This window comes from Crinia signifera, chromosome 11 (assembly GCF_055691185.1).
Source record: "Crinia signifera chromosome 11, ASM5569118v1, whole genome shotgun sequence".
In the NCBI taxonomy this organism is placed as follows: domain Eukaryota; kingdom Metazoa; phylum Chordata; class Amphibia; order Anura; family Myobatrachidae; genus Crinia; species Crinia signifera.
Genome location: NC_139227.1, coordinates 108,908,846 through 108,926,832, shown reverse-complemented (window position 1 = coordinate 108,926,832; position 17,987 = coordinate 108,908,846). Strand labels below are relative to the sequence as shown.

At 45.5% G+C, this 17,987-nt stretch overlaps 1 protein-coding gene across 6 annotated transcripts in view; it reads right to left on the bottom strand.

Annotated features, from left to right (window-relative positions):
* ANO3 (anoctamin 3) overlaps positions 1-17,987 on the bottom strand; it is a 347,490-nt gene that overhangs the window by 91,735 nt on the left and 237,768 nt on the right. For all 6 annotated transcript variants that reach the window (XM_083164196.1, XM_083164191.1, XM_083164192.1 and 3 more), the window contains 5 exons: positions 10,603-10,709; positions 6,901-6,956; positions 3,001-3,122; positions 2,256-2,390; positions 495-591 (listed from right to left, as the gene is read on the bottom strand). In XM_083164196.1, the coding sequence (XP_083020322.1) occupies positions 495-591; positions 2,256-2,390; positions 3,001-3,122; positions 6,901-6,956; positions 10,603-10,709 (517 nt within the window). The remainder of the gene's footprint in view (positions 1-494; positions 592-2,255; positions 2,391-3,000; positions 3,123-6,900; positions 6,957-10,602; positions 10,710-17,987) is intronic.

The window sequence follows — 17,987 nt, the reverse complement described above, 5'->3', positions numbered from 1 at the left end:
CGTCCCAGCGTAGTCCCCACCCACTTTATTCTGAAGAGATACAAGAGCTTAGCCTTTAAAAGAGAAAATGTGTTCTATCTTTATGTAAAACCAGGGTTAGTCTGGCCCCAGGTGGGTTCCACTGCCTAGGGGGCCACCCGCCTCCTACACATGGGCCTCTACCACTACATTCCCCTGGTGGGCCCTTCATACCCTAGTCCGACACGGTGTAAACCAAATAATAGGTTTCTCCATGGGAGGAGATAGAATAAGTTGGCCACTCTCGGTGAGCATGGGCCTCTACCACTGTATTTCCCCTGAGGGCCCTTCATGACCCGGTCCAACCCTGTATTTACTAGAGAACACACAGTTATGACGGGTATGCATTCTGTGCGTTAGCATTGCTGCTCTTTTACAGACTCCAATGTAGAAAACAAACATATGACCTGTATTGCAGATATTATGCGTATGAGCTCATGAATATTCATTACTCACTAATAGGAGATGGGCGTTACCTTTGCATATATGCAGCTCTCATTCAGCCTCTGCAGCGTGCAGTTCTTCTCACACATCGGACACATGATGGTCTCATTGGCCTCACAGATCTCTTTACTTCCGTAAAAACAAATACACATAATAACAATTGTAGATCAGGATCTCAACGCCACACACGGATTATATACTAGATTATTAATATTTTGTATTACAGATGCATGAGCAAAATAAAACGTTTGAGCCTTCACAGGCGCAGACAACAAAAAAGCATTTATGGTAATGAAAAATACACAGCACTGAACCATAAACACATTCTTGGCTAACAGTATGCTGCACCAAAGCAACAGACACTTTACAGTTAGAAAACACACAGGACCTTATTTAGATCTGATCGCAGTACAAATTTGTTTGGAAAATGGGCAAAACCATGTGCACTGCAGGTGGGGCAGATTTAACATGTTCAGAGAGAGTTAAATTTGGGTGGGGTGAATTGAAACTGAAATCTAAACTGCAGTGTAAAAATAATGCAGCCAGTATTTACCCTGCACAGAAACAAAATAACTCACCCAAATCTAATTCTCTCGGCACAGGTTACATCTGCCCCACCGGCAGTGCACATGGTTTTGCCCATTTTTCCAAACAAATTTGTACTGCGATCAGATCTGAATAAAGGCCATAGAGAGGTATTCAATGCGGGCAGCGAGGGGGTTTGTAGAGCAAGGATGGCTTTTCCTTGCCAAAAATAAGCCATCTTCGCCATATTCAATGTTTGGGTAGAATCCTCGTAAATGTTTGGGCAGATCCCTTTAAATGGCGAGAATTGCTGCAAATGCAGGGAGTCCGGCGCATTTTGTGGTGAGCCCCTCCGTTTTAATGGCCACACTCGCCTCAAGGAACAAGTGAGGAGGCAAAAGGCGAGTGGCGAGGAACCATAGTATACCCTCACGGCAAGCTTCTATGTGCCGATAGCTCGCCGTCAGGGCATTGAATACTGGCCATACAGAAGAGTGCCTGTTAGGCGCCCAGTCTGACAGGGACGCGCAAGTGCCTCAAATGCTCGCACGTCCCCGTCAGCAAGGCGGCATGGGGTGGCTTCCATGCCCATCTCTGCTAACACAGGTGTGCCGATGTCGGCTTGGGGCGGGTAGCTGACATCACATGACATCAACGCCTGCCACCATTTTGGCCATCTCCGTCCAGGATAAAAGTAAGTATAGACATATTTTAGTGTGAAAAGGGTCAACCTGAGTTGACATTTTCAGGAATAAACTAGGGTCAAGAACCCGGGAATGTTGACCCGGGATGACCCTTTTACACCACATAATGACTCGTGTTGAAAGGCAAATTAAGGGGTAGAAATGCTTGACCCGGTAGTTTTCTTTGCAGTGTGGATGGGGGTCAGTACTGCATCCGGCAAATTGGCCCATGCTGGGCAAAAGCCAGATATTGCATACTATCAGTCTGAATGTAGCGTAAAGGTGCATACACGCACATTTTTGCCCTGTATGTATGCCAAGTATTGATGTAAAAATCGCTGGCCGATAAAACGCTCATTGCATACACACTGAGCGATTTTGATCAGGCCCAGCTATTTTCACGGGGAGTGAACCACTTTCCACAGTCTGTGGAAAGTGGTTCACACAGGCTGACAGCGGCAGCCCGGCCATACACACTAGACGATTTAATCCAATGCTCAGATTTTCACTGTCTTGCAAAAGAAAGAAACTTTTTTTTGTGAAAGACAAACAAACAATTAGACAGGGAGCCCAAATAGACCTCACCTCACTTGACTGGAGTCCATGGTAAACAATCCATAGAGAAAGACAAACAATCCAACCAGTGCAGCCGGGATCAGCATCCCTGTATACCAGCCCAACCATGCAAAGTACAAGCCGATCTTCTCTCCAAAGTACCTCCTGCTCAAAACATGAAAAATAAGATTACAAAGGTCAAAAATGTTAAGCACCACTTCCATCATAGGCTCAAATACATTAATTTCCTTCATTAGTCATAAGGGTCCTAGAGTGTGGTGGTGACAGGATGGCTGGGAGCTGGTGGAACAACAAATATAGACATAACCGCTTTCACTCAGCTCACTACAGAAGCCTCATCTCATCTGTCCCATCCTAGTTCTCATAATTATAGTTTATCATTTTAAAATATTTTAGTAGTTGTGGTTTCTTCAAGCAGCCCTCTGCACCCGCGGAAGAGTGACCAGATCTCCCACAGCCGCCCACTTTCTAGTGAAGCGGGCAGGGTGGTGAGGTCAACAGGGGAAAGATAGGGCCTTGTGGAGGAGTCAGAGCTAGATAATGCAAAATTGCATCAATAAGCCCCTCCCTCCCATCACATAGACGGTTATTTTGGGGCAGGGTCCAGTAACTGGTAGCTCAGCTCCGCCCACCAAAGTGACATGTCATCTCCACTCTGAGCTTCTCCCAGAGAGGAGACTTATAAGGAAGGCAGCAATGTATTAAGATTGCATTCCCTGGTTAGGGTAAATAAATAAATAAAACATGAACAAACCTGATTAAATCCAGAGGCTGATACTTGTACCACATTCCCCAGCGAGCCCACCGCTCGTACAGTAGGTGTCTGTGGTTTTGGGCACCGTGGGTTTTGATGGGGTGTCTGCTCTTGTGGCTTCCCTGGAAATATTAAGTGAAAATTAAACTTGGCAAATAGTTAACAGAATCAATAGTGAAATAATAAATGCAGAATTCCTGTGTCATACGCGCCTGTTCCGCCACGCGCTTCTCATACGTGTCTGAACCAAGTGTTTCGCTTGTTCTTGTGCCACATTAATTATCAGAAGGTCTTTTCTAGAGAACTTTTCATTCCAAACAACATATTGTTATTATTTGGTCCCCTTTAATCAGCGGCGTAACTATAGCACCGCAGCCTCCGCCACCGCGGGGGGGCGCTGTGCATGTGGGGGCGCCGGGGGCTGCGGTGCTATAGTTACACCCCCCCTAATCCCCCGCAGACTTACCTATCTCGCTGGTCCCGGCGGCTCCGTTCTTCTGCTGAGGACCACCACAAAATGGCCGCCCCCATATAGTACACAGTTCTCTGAAACTGTCTGCTGTATGGGGGTGGCCATTTTGTGGTGGTCCTCAGCAGAAGAACGGAGCCGCCGGGACCAGCGCGATAGGTAAGGCTGCGGGGGGTTTGCATGGGCAGCGGGGCGGCGGGTGCTTGGCGGGGGGGCGCCCAAAACCTAGCTACGCCGCTGCCTTTAATGACCTAGGGATATGGCGGAGTTTCCATAGCAATATTAATAGTTTGAGTGCCAACGTTGCTTTGAGTGATACTCACAATAAGGGGGGGAAGGGGTGCAATCCTATTCCGCTATACCCGACGGGGGAAATAGGGGAGGAGCCCTATTCAATGCTGCCTTTACCGACAGCATTGAAGAGGGATCATGGCAGAACAAGCCCGACTTTAAAAGCTACATTTACATTTAATTACATTTTCTTCTGAGGAAGCCGGAGTGCTATATATATCCGGAGAAACGCGTTGAGCATCCTTTTACCACTAACTGGCACACCACCAACTGGCACTTTACCTCTTGAACCACTGAATTACTGGGCATTGCATATGGGACTATTGCCTTGCCCTTAATTATCCAGCCTACCCATTGGATTACAAACCTCAAGGACACCAGAATTTCTGGGACTTTTTCAAGTGCACACAAAGGAGGAGACAAGAGGTATAAATACTGTATGTGGGACAATACCATCTTCCTATCCTCTTTAGACTCCATCAGCACATGCATGGTAATATTAATCCATTCAACATTCATCCAGTTCTGAACGGTGTGACCATATGTGATTATACTACAAATGCAGCTCTAGCTTTATATTCATTGTTTATTTTATTATGTTTGATTTAATACTTATAACTTTTTACTGTGGTATATATTAAAATATCATTACCTTTATTATTAAAAAATATATTTTTTAAAGAAACGTCTTGTTATTTTTCAGCCAGCGCTGGCACATCTCTCTTTTTTCCCGACTTTAAAAGCTTTCGGGCCCGTTCTTCCGTGGATTGTCGCGATCCTGGCTGTAGATCGACAATCCACGGGTATTTTCGCAGACACGCCCCATTTTCACTGATCGGTAGGCAGGACATTGAATCCTGTCTGCCGACTAGCTGTCGAACAAACCGCAAACGGGCCAGGATCACGGTTGTCGGGAGGGGTCAACAGACGTGTTCCGGGATTGGATCCCCCAAGATCCACTAAAAATGCCAGCGTCACTCACAGCGACTGTTATTCTAGTATGATGATAAATACAAATACAGCCAAGTCAATTCATTGAAGTTTAGTTAAATATTGAGAGGCACTGGCATTTTTAATGGATATTTTGAGGGTTAACTGGATTTCTAACTTACTGTTTCATACACCTGGTTTGGTTATTTTATAATCTCTTCTACACTACTTTCTATAAAAACAAATCACAGCTAAAAGTGGTGATCAGATTTGCAGCGCAATAGGTGGTAACAGTTGATATAGAATATGATTTAGATTTATTACTTGAAAACAAGATGTGACTGGGAAATCAACAATAGCGACTGAATAATCAATTTTGAATAGCATTAATGAAAACAGTCAGCTCAAACCAGCGCTCTACGGAACAGAGCAGAATCGCTAGTCCTGGTAATTGTTTCATATCATTTTCCACATTGAAGTACTAAACAATACAATGATTTTGGGACACTCTTGTTGGGAAATTGCGTCTAGTTGTTTTTGGTTTTTTTTAACTTCCTTTGGATTTTTTTAACCTGGAGATGTAATAAAGGTCTATTGGACATGTATTTGCAGGAAAAAAAAAAAAAAGACTTTAGATTGCAGTAGACAATCAGACCAGCAATCAATTATTTAACAAAGATAACAATAGAAAACCCAGATTCACAATACTACTAGGCATTGAGTTTAGAACCCGTCACAAACCTGATAGTAAACATGCCACAAAATAGACCATCTTCTGACAGATGACATATATATGTATAGATTAGATATTGGTGAATTTAAATAAATTAGTGTGAATCACTGCACAGAAGTAGAACCGAGAAGGGTCCAAGGGATTCCAGCCCTGGTCTGACCAGTTTGGGGATGACCCTGTTTTGGCAGGGGGACCCCACTCTTAGGACCGCCAAGAGGTATGCCAGGCCACAGTAAAATTTGGGGCATGGCCTGACCTCGGGATGCGTGGCCACCTCCAGTGATTAGGACACACCCCCAAAATTATTACGGGGAGAGTAAAAAAAATCCTCTAAAGTCGAGGGGGAGTGTTGTTTTCTCCCAACTCTTCAGCAGCAGCACACACCTACAGCTTGTGCTGTGCATGTGTGCTGCTGCCCAGGAGGAATAGAGGGGGTTGGACCAGGGCCCCCACCGGGCCCCTCCAGCAATCCCGGGCCTGGGTAATTAGTACCCATCCCCCCTCTCGGCGGCCCTGCCCACTCTGTGTGTCAAAAATATGTTGTGAAAACACCACAGAGAAAACTACATGATCAAGTAGATCCTTTTCAGACAGGTATGTGCAGTATAAGGTTCTTTAGTTCTCTACAATTGGTCTTACTGCGTTATCGGCCTAATTCAGCATGGATCACTAATCAGAGAATTTGCAGTGAGCTGCGAGCCGAGAGCAGACGCCCAGTGCAAATCCTGGAACATCGAAGAGAGTTGGTCCGAGGCTTCCACTAATCAGCGACTGAGACAGGCCAGAAGGGATCAATGCTGTAATCTTAGTCCCACCTTAAACCACCTCGGGAAGGCTGCGTATTTCCAACCACATCCCGCAAACCTCACAACTTCCTAATCCCGTTGGTCGGAACACCTGAGCGTTGGAGCAGCTTGCACCCGAAAAGGGAGTGTGACATATGCAGAGGGGGTGTGGCCTCAAAGGGGTGCCATGGCCGCAAACCACACACCTATGGGGGCATGGCCATCACTGTGTAAGCTGCTGGCCATACCCCCAGCCCATCTGCTTCACTGGATAGTTGCTGTGCACCTCGGCCCAGCGTCAAATTCCCGCTGAGCAGATTAGCAGAAGGCAGGGGGGGGGGGGTGGGGGTAGGGAACTACCAACTGAACCCCCACCGCAAGACACTGCCGGTCCCGAGCAGGACATGGGACAGTCCCCCAAAAACGGGACTGTCCCTGTGAAAAATCGGGATAGTTGGGTTGTATGTCCAAATGCCAGCTTCCTGTCAGTCAAACTATGGCTACATTAGAATTAAGATTCGTTTGCATTGTCAGCCGCTAATTCTTGGTGTGCTTGCCCAGTCTTTCGATAATCGCTCGATTTGCGATTTCTGTAATTAGCGACCGATGCGGAAATGGGAGCGATGTTAGTTGAGAAGAGAGATGGTTACCATATTACATAATATATGCAGGTAATGTGCTGTATAACGTACCTCATGTGGTGGGAATGCAGCTTCATATGTGCCATTACTGAGCAGTCGGTTTATCCCTGAAGAGAGAAAAACGTGTTAAACGCGCCTTAGACATTTTTATGAAACTTTCAGAATTTTATTTTGACATTTAAACTTTCCGCACTTCTGGTTTGATCACAAATAGAAATTTGCCTCAAGCAGAAATGGAACCCGCAAGTGAGCGTGACAAGGACCTGACTGTTCTGAATAAAATCACTTCTGCTACCTTAAGAAATGGAGAGTAGGGGTCGCTGGCTCAACACATTTTAGTGTCGACATGTTGACATGCATTGGGTCAACCACAGAAGGTAGATATGGCTTATGTCGGCACGTGAAATAGGTTGACGTGCCTAAGGTCAACAGGGTTGGAAGGCGCGACACAAGCATTAAGTCGACAATGGCTAGGTCAACAGTCAAAATGTTGACATGAGTTTTTCACAATTATTTGTCCCGACTGTCGACATGGACAACGTCAAAGAGTACCACATGTACCAAAATGATCAGTTAGAAAATATTTTATGTGATATTTCTGTACTATTATAAATGTCATTAAACTTCTATAATGTCTCTAGTATTTCTGCTGAATAGTGTGATATCATAAGCAGAGAATATTCATTGCAGGTTCTAATAACTTAAACTGGTCAATAAAAACAGAGAATTTGGATTAATAACTTATTAGAGAGAAGTGTCCGGTTATATCCTGAGATTTGATTTACTGCCGACGTCTATTTAAACAGATAATCACATTTTGAAAAAGGTTATTTAATTATTTATTTAATTGTAAATAAAGCAACCAGTTCAACATTTAATTTAATATCTACATAGAACAACGATCTAGAAAATAATAATTAGAGGGATGAATCTGGATGCCACAGTATTCTGTCCGAACAATGGTCCTGATTCAGAGACACACACGTGGCTTGGGTACGCACTAGAATGATGTATCGGCTGAATCATTGGGCACATGAGATATCGGGGGTTATTCTGATTAGTATGGCAGCATGGCTGCGTTCGCACGGGGACCAATGTTTTTGTTCTGCACATTTCTGTGTATGTGCATATGCAGGGTGTGTGCACCCACGGCGAACAGACTGTTATGTAAGTGACTTGGAAGTCAATTTTATATGCGTGCACGCACCACATCTTTCGATGGTCGGTGACCATCGAAAGACGTGGGCATTACCCCCTGGCCTGCAAATGGATGTTACTGTGTAACTTCCATTCACATGCCCTGTGTGCGAATGGCGCTTGCGAATGGGTGGCACCAGCCAACCATTGGCAAGGTGGGGTTTGGTGGACTCAAAAGGCTGCAAATTTGCAGCCTTGCGAATCAACCAGAATAACCCCCATCATCTGGTTGGCCAGGTTGTGCAGCTACCCAGAAGATACCATGTTGCAATGCTGCTGAATGCATAGTGGTATTTTACATTGTGCCATCATCCATTGCATTGTTCTAGTGAGTACCCAGTCCATTGCTACGTCTTTGTATGCCAATGCCTGTAAAACTCCAGACAAGGGCATTGTTGCTGTCTTAGACATTCATATAAAACAGTGTCAACACGCCTGTCAGGACTCGGGTCTCTGGTGTTCCCGGCTGTTGCAGCAGTGGGCCAGTGGTGGACGCTGGGAACTGGAACACTGGGGGTTAGAGGCAAGGACAGTTCATATGAGGATCATTGGCACTGTGGGCACAGCTAGGTGGGGGGAGTTGACGAGACTCTGGTCAGAGTCTAACACCATCGAAGGTTTTCACCAGGGACCCCCGCAAGGGGGTTTAGACTCTGCTGCATTCGGTGGCGAGGTAGCAGCCCTCTGAACTGAGTTCCCCACAGCTCACTGGCCAGTCACAGGAGATAGATGGTGACTAGTGGCAGTGAGCTTGGAACTGAGGAACTTGGTCTACGCTGGCGCCGGAGGCTGATGAGTAGTCGACGGCCTGGGAACTGACACGGACTGTAGACGACCTGGGAGGCGGAGGGGTGTCATCGACCTGGGAGCCAATAGAGGACACTGTTGGTCAGATAACCAATAGTGTATTCTTCAGCCTGGAAGCTGCCGATGGTTGCAGAGTTGACCTGGGAGACAATAACGGCAGAGCCGACCTGGGAGCCGATGACGGCAGAGCCGGCCTGGGAGCCGATGACGGCAGAGCCGGCCTGGGAGCCGATGACGGCAGAGCCGGCCTGGGAGCCGATGACGGCAGAGCCGGCCTGGGAGCCGATGACGGCAGAGCCGGCCTGGGAGCCGATGACGGCAGAGCCGGCCTGGGAGCCGATGACGGCAGAGCCGGCCTGGGAGCCGATGACGGCAGAGCCGGCCTGGGAGCCGATGACGGCAGAGCCGACCTGGGAGCCGATGACGGCAGATCCGACCTGGGAGCCGATGACGGCAGAGCCGGCCTGGGAGCCGATGACGGCAGAGCCGGCCTGGGAGCCGATGACGGCAGAGCCGGCCTGGGAGCCGATGACGGCAGAGCCGGCCTGGGAGCCGATGACGGCAGAGCCGACCTGGGAGCCGATGACGGCAGATCCGACCTGGGAGCCGATAATCCGGTGCTGCACTGGGGAAGCTGACTGTATGCTGGAGACAATATAACAGCAGCTACAGCAGGTGGGATTAACCAGGCAAGATGGTCGTAACAACAGCAGCAACAACAGGATGAGGTTCACTGTAGCAAATACTCAGGAGCCTTGGAGTTAGTCTCCGGGGAACTGTCAGAAGAATAACGAGTGAGGTTTATAGTTGACGCCTGTGTCGACTAGGGAGTCGAAGACAGTGATGGCCCTTTAAGACCAGAAGCAAACTCTGCTGGGAGATGCTGGAGTGCTCTGTCCCTGGGAGCTGGAGATGGTAACAGCAAGGAAGGTAACATGGCAGGTGGAGAGAGAGCCAGGGAGCTTTGGTAACAGCTGGTAGCAGCATCAGAGTGCACAGAAAACCACAGGAACCTAGAGCCTTGGAACGCTGACTTCTGGATGAACACAGGGATCAGACTAATTGTTCAAGGCCTTGAGCTGTTCTTAAGTGAGTCCTTATATCCCCCTAGGTAGCTGGGGATTGGCTACTGACCGCAGCAGCAATTAGGTCACAACCAGGAAGTGGGATAATTTGAATACACCTGGATCATGTGACCAGTGCTGAAGCAAGGGAGCCTCACTGGAGCTCAATCAAGGAGGAATGCAGAGCAGCTGCAGCAGAATGGACACAGACAAGCCTGGAAACATTGGAAATCAGAAAACAAATGTAAACCAAGTCAGGTTTGTGACACACGCCCATGTTTTTCTAAACACCCCCTCCCCCATTACCATCCACAAACAGTCCTTAACAGTCCAACAATCTGCTGTGAGTGATAGGGATACTGTAGAGTCATAGGGATGCATGCAACGGGCCACTCAGATGATCTTTTAGTACTGTAATAAAAAAATGCCCTGCTTCTTAAATATGAGAATAGGTTTAATCTCTGAATCCGGTGCAATGCTCACAACAGTTTTACAATAATCAATAAAGACTTGCGAACGTTCTCCGGGGGTGTGGAACAAAGGAGAACTTACCACCACTTACAAAGACAGGGGTGAGTATAGTGGGAAGAGGACCAACCAAGGTCTTGTTCGTAGGCTGAAGGAGGTCATCTTAAAATAAAAAGTTGAGCTTTAATTTAGCATTATGGAAATAAATCGAACTCACCCATTTTGGATTTCCCATCTTCGTATTTTGTTCTCTGCAGTACGTGGTGTACAATCCGACTTCTTGTGGAGTTACTGAAGAATGTGTCTTTGTTGTTAATTGTGAAGCTGTTAGACCCAGAGAAGTAAATATATTAAGTGAATCAGTCGTCACAACCTTTTCTGGCAAATAATTCCAGATCTTTACTGCCCTAACTGTGGAGAACCCTTTCCTTCGGTGCTTGTGAAATCTACTTTGCTCAAGCCTGAGGCAGCGTCTACACACATTGCCTTTTGACAGGATGCAGTTGAATAGGATCCTGTTTAGAGGAATGAAGCTTCTTGCGTCTACACTAGGGGTGTGCAGAGGGCACTTTTCATGTTTTGGGATTTGGGCCTGTATCTCCGCCCGTGTTTTGGGTCTGGATCTGTTCCAAAACATCGCCCTTCCGTGTTCTATGCTTTATGTTTTGTGCTTTGGATCTGTTTTTTTTTTTTTAAATGATAAAAAATGCTAAAATCACAAAATTTGTGGTCTTTTTTGCTCATACGCTATTACTAACCTTAATAACATAAATTCTTTCTCATTTCCAGTCTCCTGAACACCTCACACCTCACAATGTTGTTTTTAGGCCAAAAGGTTACACCGAGATAGCTGGATGGTAGGCATGTCAGACAGTCCATTTATTATATAGTGCAGCATATTCCATTGCTCATTACAATTGGAACAACAGTGATAAAACAAACTGGGAAGTACTGGTAACAGATTGATATACAGGTAGGAGGGCCCTTCTTGCTAACTTACAATCATGTAATACAGAGGGAGCCGGGCTCCCTCTTGCTGGCGAATCGCCAGACTGTCTCCGATGGCGATCCGCCAGCAGCCCGGGGCTCCATCTGACTGAGACGCGCGCGTCTCAGTTTCCGGGCGGCGGGGCGACGGGAACCCATCCGTCTCCGCTTCAGGGAGATGGACAGGGTTAGGGGAGGCGGCGGGGACCCCGGGTGACCGCCGGCAAGCCGGTGGGGACCCGGAGGAGGCGCCGTTGGAACGGGACATGCGCGCATCTCGTAAGTGCGCGTCCCCTTTCGCAGAGCAGATGGTGGCTGGTGGGGGATGGCGGCTGGCGATTCTGCCACCATCCCCTGCAAAGACAAGGCCGGCTCCATCTGTATATTGGCAGGCAAAAGATGCAATATTTCAGTTGGGCCTTGCACAAACTACTCCAGTGTGTCTACTCTTCAATGCTATTTCATATCTAATACAGCACCCCAGGACAGCAGCACCCCTCTCCCACAGTGCTAACTCAGGATAACTCTCCAGGGTGTTGTCACTCGTCAGTAACACAATTTAAAATTTACAGCACCACCCCTCTCCCACAGGTTTGGAATTATACAGCTGTATCACTGGACTGGAATTATACAGCTGTATCACTGGACTGGAATTATGCACCAGTAGTATAACTGGACTGGAATTATGCACCGGTGGTATAACTGGACTGGAATTATGCACCAGTAGTATAACTGGACTGGACTTTAATGGAAGAACCACTGGACTTTAACGGCAGTTCCACTGGACTTGACTTCTGCAGCAGTATCACTGGACTGGAGCATTATCTTTCAGCACCAATGGAGGAACACAGGACATCAGCAGCTAGGCAGTACAGGACACCATCAGCAGCACTAGCACTAGGCAACAAAAGACACCATTAGCACTGGACTGGACTTATATAGGAGCAGGGCTATTTTTCAGCAGGCTCCAGCAGGAATTGAGGCCCTTATTCTAGTTCACTCTTTCTGACAAAATATTTCGTAGATGGACAAAACCATGTGCACTGCAGGTGAGGCAGGTGTAAAACCCCACCCAAATCTAATTATCTCTGCACAAGTAACACCTGCCTCACCTGCAGTGCACATGGTTTTGTCCATCTAAGAAATATTTTGTCAGAAAGAGTGAACTAGAATAAGGGCCTCAGTTCCTGCTGGAGCCTGCTGAAAAATAGCCCTGTATAGGAGGTTACCACCCCTACAGACCACCACAGCCCCAGAGCACTACGCTCAGCATACACTACCCTCTCCAATGCCGGAGTGAAGATGGCAGCGCCAGCATGGGATCCAACTCAGGATGATGACGTTTTGCTGTGTTTTGAGCTCCGAGTCTGGTTAGGAAACTCCGCACAATGTTCGGGTCTGTACTTGGATTGGAGGTGTCCATGTGTATTTGGATTCCTAAAATCTGAACCCGCTCATCCCTAGCCTACAGACATCCTGTTTAGCAGGATGCAGCAGGCTTTTGTATGTAAGTCTTGAGTAAGCATCCTGCTAAACAGCTCCTGTTCGTCTGCATCCTGCTAAAAGGCAATATGTAGACGCTGCCATAGACTTACATGTGCAGTCTCCTTCCTGCCAAACAGGTCCTTTGAAAAGGGACCTCTCAAAAGGCAATATGTAGACACAGCCTAAGAGGATGCCGGCGTGCCCTGTGCTGAGACCTCATGGTAAGTAGAGCACCTGAAAGTTTTCTGTATTGGTCTTGATGTATTTATAAAGTGGAAATAATCCTGTTTTCTCACACATGTTTGGAACAAGGAAATGCACATTGATCATAATGGGTATCATACCAAACATATGGATGGGGGGGGGGGGGGGGGGGGAGTGCCAGATGAAGCCTTTGGGGGCCCGGGGTACTTTAGCTAGGTGGGTCCCCTTGCACTTGTCTTACTGGCCGCACACTGTCAAAACACAGAGTAAAGGCAGTATAAACTTGGTCAATGGGTAACTGCATATATATATATATATATATATATATATATATATATATATATATATCACCCAATAATTATTTGGCACCTTTAACAATTTCAAAGGGATTGTCCGTAATCTCCGACTCAATTAGGAAGAGGCTTTGTTCATCCACAAGATGTATTTTTATTAAAAATGTTTTTTTCGGATGTCAACAGTACATATAAATCCCAACGCGTTTCGTCAGAAATGACTTCATCAGGGGAATAATAACAGGTCTATTTTTTCAGTTGGAATAAGACTCCATATTCTTTATCTGAAACCATTCAGATATCCAGAACTGCAGGAGACAGAGCTGAAGCCACATATCTGGACTGGCATCACCACACAATTGATTGGTGATTTTATACAATTGTGTAGTTTCTGGAAGGATATCCAAATCTTTGCAATTTTTTTTTTAAAGAATATGGGGGCAGATGTATTAAACCGTAACAAGAGATAAATGCAAGGTTGATAAAGAGAGATAAATGTCCAGCCAATCAGCTCCTTACTGACTTTTTTCTAACACAGGCTGTAACATGGCAGTTAGCAGGTGATTGGCTGGACGTTTATCTCTCCTTATAACCCTTGCATTTATCTCTTGTTAAGGCTTAATACATCTGCCCCATGGAGTCTTATTCCAACTGAAAAAATAGACCTGTTATTATTCCCCTGATGAAGGTATTTAACCTTACATGCCATTGCCAGTATTGAGTCACCATCACTCTGCCTGCATATTGCATTATTATAGGTATTTAACCTTACATGCCATTGCCAGTATTGAGTCACCATCACTCTGCCTGCATATTGCATTATTATAGGTATTTAACCTTACATGCCATTGCCAGTATTGAGTCACCATCACTCTGCCTGCATATTGCATTATTATAGGTATTTGTGCAATTGTATTAAGAATTAAAGTGAGTTTGAATGTAATAGTGGCTGGGATGGTATGTAACCTCTTACCATTTGTTTATCTTAGTTTTATTGCTAGTGGGAGAGGGGCTCTGGCTGGGTGGGGTCTTCATCAATTAACTTAGAAACAGCTTTTAGTATTTAGTGAGAATACTAGGCTGACACAGCCTGGCTGACTATTGAAAGCTGACTATTGATATTTTGTCAGCTTTTAAAGTAGGAAGATTTTTAAGTAGGGAAAAAAGTTACATAGATTAAAGATTGGACTTATTCTGGACAGAAACTGCCAACCAACTTAACATCTTGATATCAAAGTGATTCAGAAAAACAGAAACTACAGCAACTCAGAAAACCAAGGGACTGCTTTGAGTGAGCTCACTTCATACTCACAACATACTACTCCTGGCTATCTGACTGTTCATCCAGCTTATCACCATTTCTGCAACTGCTAATACTTTGAATATCACTGTTAATGCTTGTATTTGCACTGTCTGTTTTGAAAATGCCCAACTGTACCTCTAATGACTTCACCACTTCTGCTCTTCCATTGATAGTAGGTGTCCCCCATCATTTTATTCTTGGTCCTCTTCTTCTCTATCTCTATATGTCTTCTCTGGGTGAGCTTATTTGCTCACTTAACTTCCACTATCACCTCTATGCTGATAATACTTAAATCTACCGCTCCTTTCCTGATCTCTCTGATTCCATTATCACTCATATCTCCAACTGTCTCTCTGCTTTCTACTCCTGGATGACCCAGCGCTTTTTTAGACTTAAAATATCAAAGACTAAGCTGACCTCTTCCCACCCTCCAGCATAAAACCTGACCATCTCTCATCCTAACCTACTGTTTATGCCCACTTCTTTCCCTTTTGTGTCACCCCTGTCTGTCTAACCCTCCCCTTTTAGAATGTAAGCTCTCACGGGCAGGGCCCTCTCTCCTCTTGTGCCTTTCTTAGAATATATAAACCTCTGCCACCCTGATGATTGCTTCAGTGTCCTGTCCCCTGATGCAACTATCCATATTTACCATGTACTTGTCCTAAACTGTCTTGTACTGTAATTTGATATGTGTTTTGCTCCTAGTTATGCTTTGTAAAGCGCTGCGGAATCTGTGTGCGCTATAAAAGAAACTGTTAATAAATAAATAAATAAATTTCTGACGAAACGCGTTGGGTTTATATGTACTGTTGACATCCGAAAAAACTTTTTTTTATAAAAAATACATCTTGTGGATGAACAAAGCCTCTTCCTAATTAAAAAGTCGGAGATTACGGACAATCCCTTTGAAATTGTTAAAGGCACCAAATCACTATTGGGTGGTATGTTTTTGTGTTAATTCCCTAACCCTCTGGGAATTTAGTGATTGGGATGCCTCATTTATTTGTGTATAATCTATCAATTAATAACAGCGCATAGTGAAATATTATATATATATATATATATATATATATATATATATATATATACACACACACCATATGAAAAGCCTGTTTGTCCCTCTGCACCTTGCTCTGTAGGAGACCTCACAGTCAGGGCCGGCAACAGAAATTTTGGGGCCCGGTACACTGATATCTCTGGTGGGCCCCCATAACCCCACCCCCTTAAACAAAACATTTTTATTATACTGCATAATGAATGTGTTTTTTTATTGTTACAATATTTCACTAATAGCGTAGGAGGTTCCGAGTAAGTACCCTTACAGGAACCAGGGAGGTGCCTTTATAAAACATTGCTAGGCACTGCACTGCCGCAGCTATGCTAACAGCCCCTGAGCACCTCAGATCCTTGGGGCCCCTAACAAGCTTGAGGCCCGGTACAGGTGTCCCCTTTGACCCCCCCTGTCGCCTGCCCTGCTCACAGTCCTAGTGCTGCCTTTGATTAAAAACCCTCCCATGACTAAGCTGCTTCTGTTCTCCATGGGCATGTAATGAGCTCCATCAAATAGAGCTCAGCACAAACCTCTCAGCCTCTGCCCTCTGGTTTAAAGTATCATGGGACTTAGTCAACTCCCAGTAATGCACTGCACACTTGTGCAATCAGTGTGCCTTGGCTCCCGATGCTCAGCACCATTAATCATTGTCACATTGGCAGATAGGTGAAGCTGCAGCACTACCCCACTCCCATGCACAAAACCTTAAGCTAGAAAAAAAAAAACATTTTTTTTTTAAATACATGCCAACCCCAGGGGGCCCCTAGCTAGTGGGGGGCCCAGGGGCACTGACCCCTTGTGCCTCCATTATAATCTGGCCCGGGGGGGAGGGTGCTAACTATGCATGTGGGCAAATAAATGCATATGAACACAATGCAGGAGCGACTACTGTACATCCAGCGTGCATTTACATCTACACTGGCACTGAGTCTCTGCTAATATAGAAAATGTGTCAGAGCAAAAAGCTCCCAAGTAAATCAATACACAAATCAATGTCATTCTCTTAAATAAAACAATTCTATCACCAGTTTAACTGCAATAAATTATATGTGATGACAAACTATTCGATCATCCTGTCTCATTTATCATGAGGACAAAACAAAGTGTACACGTAGACTTTACTGGATAAGAGAACCTTGTGGTTTGGACGAGTGCAAAATACATACAATCTTTACCTCTTCGGTGCATCTGTGCAGCTGCACTACCCCTGAATGCATGTATGCAGCTGCACCACCCCTGGATGCATCTGTGCAACTGCACCATCCCTGAAAACATATGTGCATCTACATCTCTCCTGGATACATCTGTGCATCTACATATCTTATGGATACATATGTGCATCTACATCTCTCCTGGATACATCTGTGCATCTACATATCTCATGGATACATATGTGCATCTACATCTCTCCTGGATACATCTGTGCATCTACATATCTCATGGATACATATGTGCATCTACATCTATCCTGGATACATCTGTGCATCTACATATCTCCTGGATACATCTGTGCATCTATATCTCTCCTGGATACATATGTGCATCTACATCTATCCTGGATACATCTGTGCATCTACATCTCTCATGGATACATCTCTGCATCTACATCACTCCTGGATACATATGTGCATCTACATCTTCCCTGGATACATCTGTGCATCTACATATCTCCTGGATACATATGTGCATCTACATCACTCCTGGATACATATGTGCATCTACATCTCCACTGGATACATATGTGCATCTACAACTCCACTGGAGTCATCTGTGCACCACCCCTGGATGTATTTGCACAGCTGCACCACCCTTGAATGCACTGGTAAAACTACGCCGACCCTGAATATATTTATGCAGCTGCACCACCCCTGTATACATCTGTGCAGCTGCGCCTCCAATGGATGCATCTGTGCAGCTGCAACACCCCTATTCATCAGGCGTTGTTACTATGCACTTGCAGGAACCTTATACCTGGTTCAAGAAATCCAACTGAAGTGAGATTGATCTGTGTAGGCTCTAGTCTGCTGAGCTCACATTTCTGACTAACCACACTCAACACGCCCTCAATACACATGGGGGGAGATAAACGAATGCAAATATGGCTGATAATTAGCGGGATATGAGTTTTCTTTGATATTTGTATTAACAAAAGTTTTAGCGGTACTTGTGTAGTTTCACGGCGGCAAGGAAATCACATCGCATGTGATCCGATCACATGCGATCACTTGCGTTGCGATGTTACTTTTTTAGTTCAAATTTCCCCTGCCCGCAGATCGCAT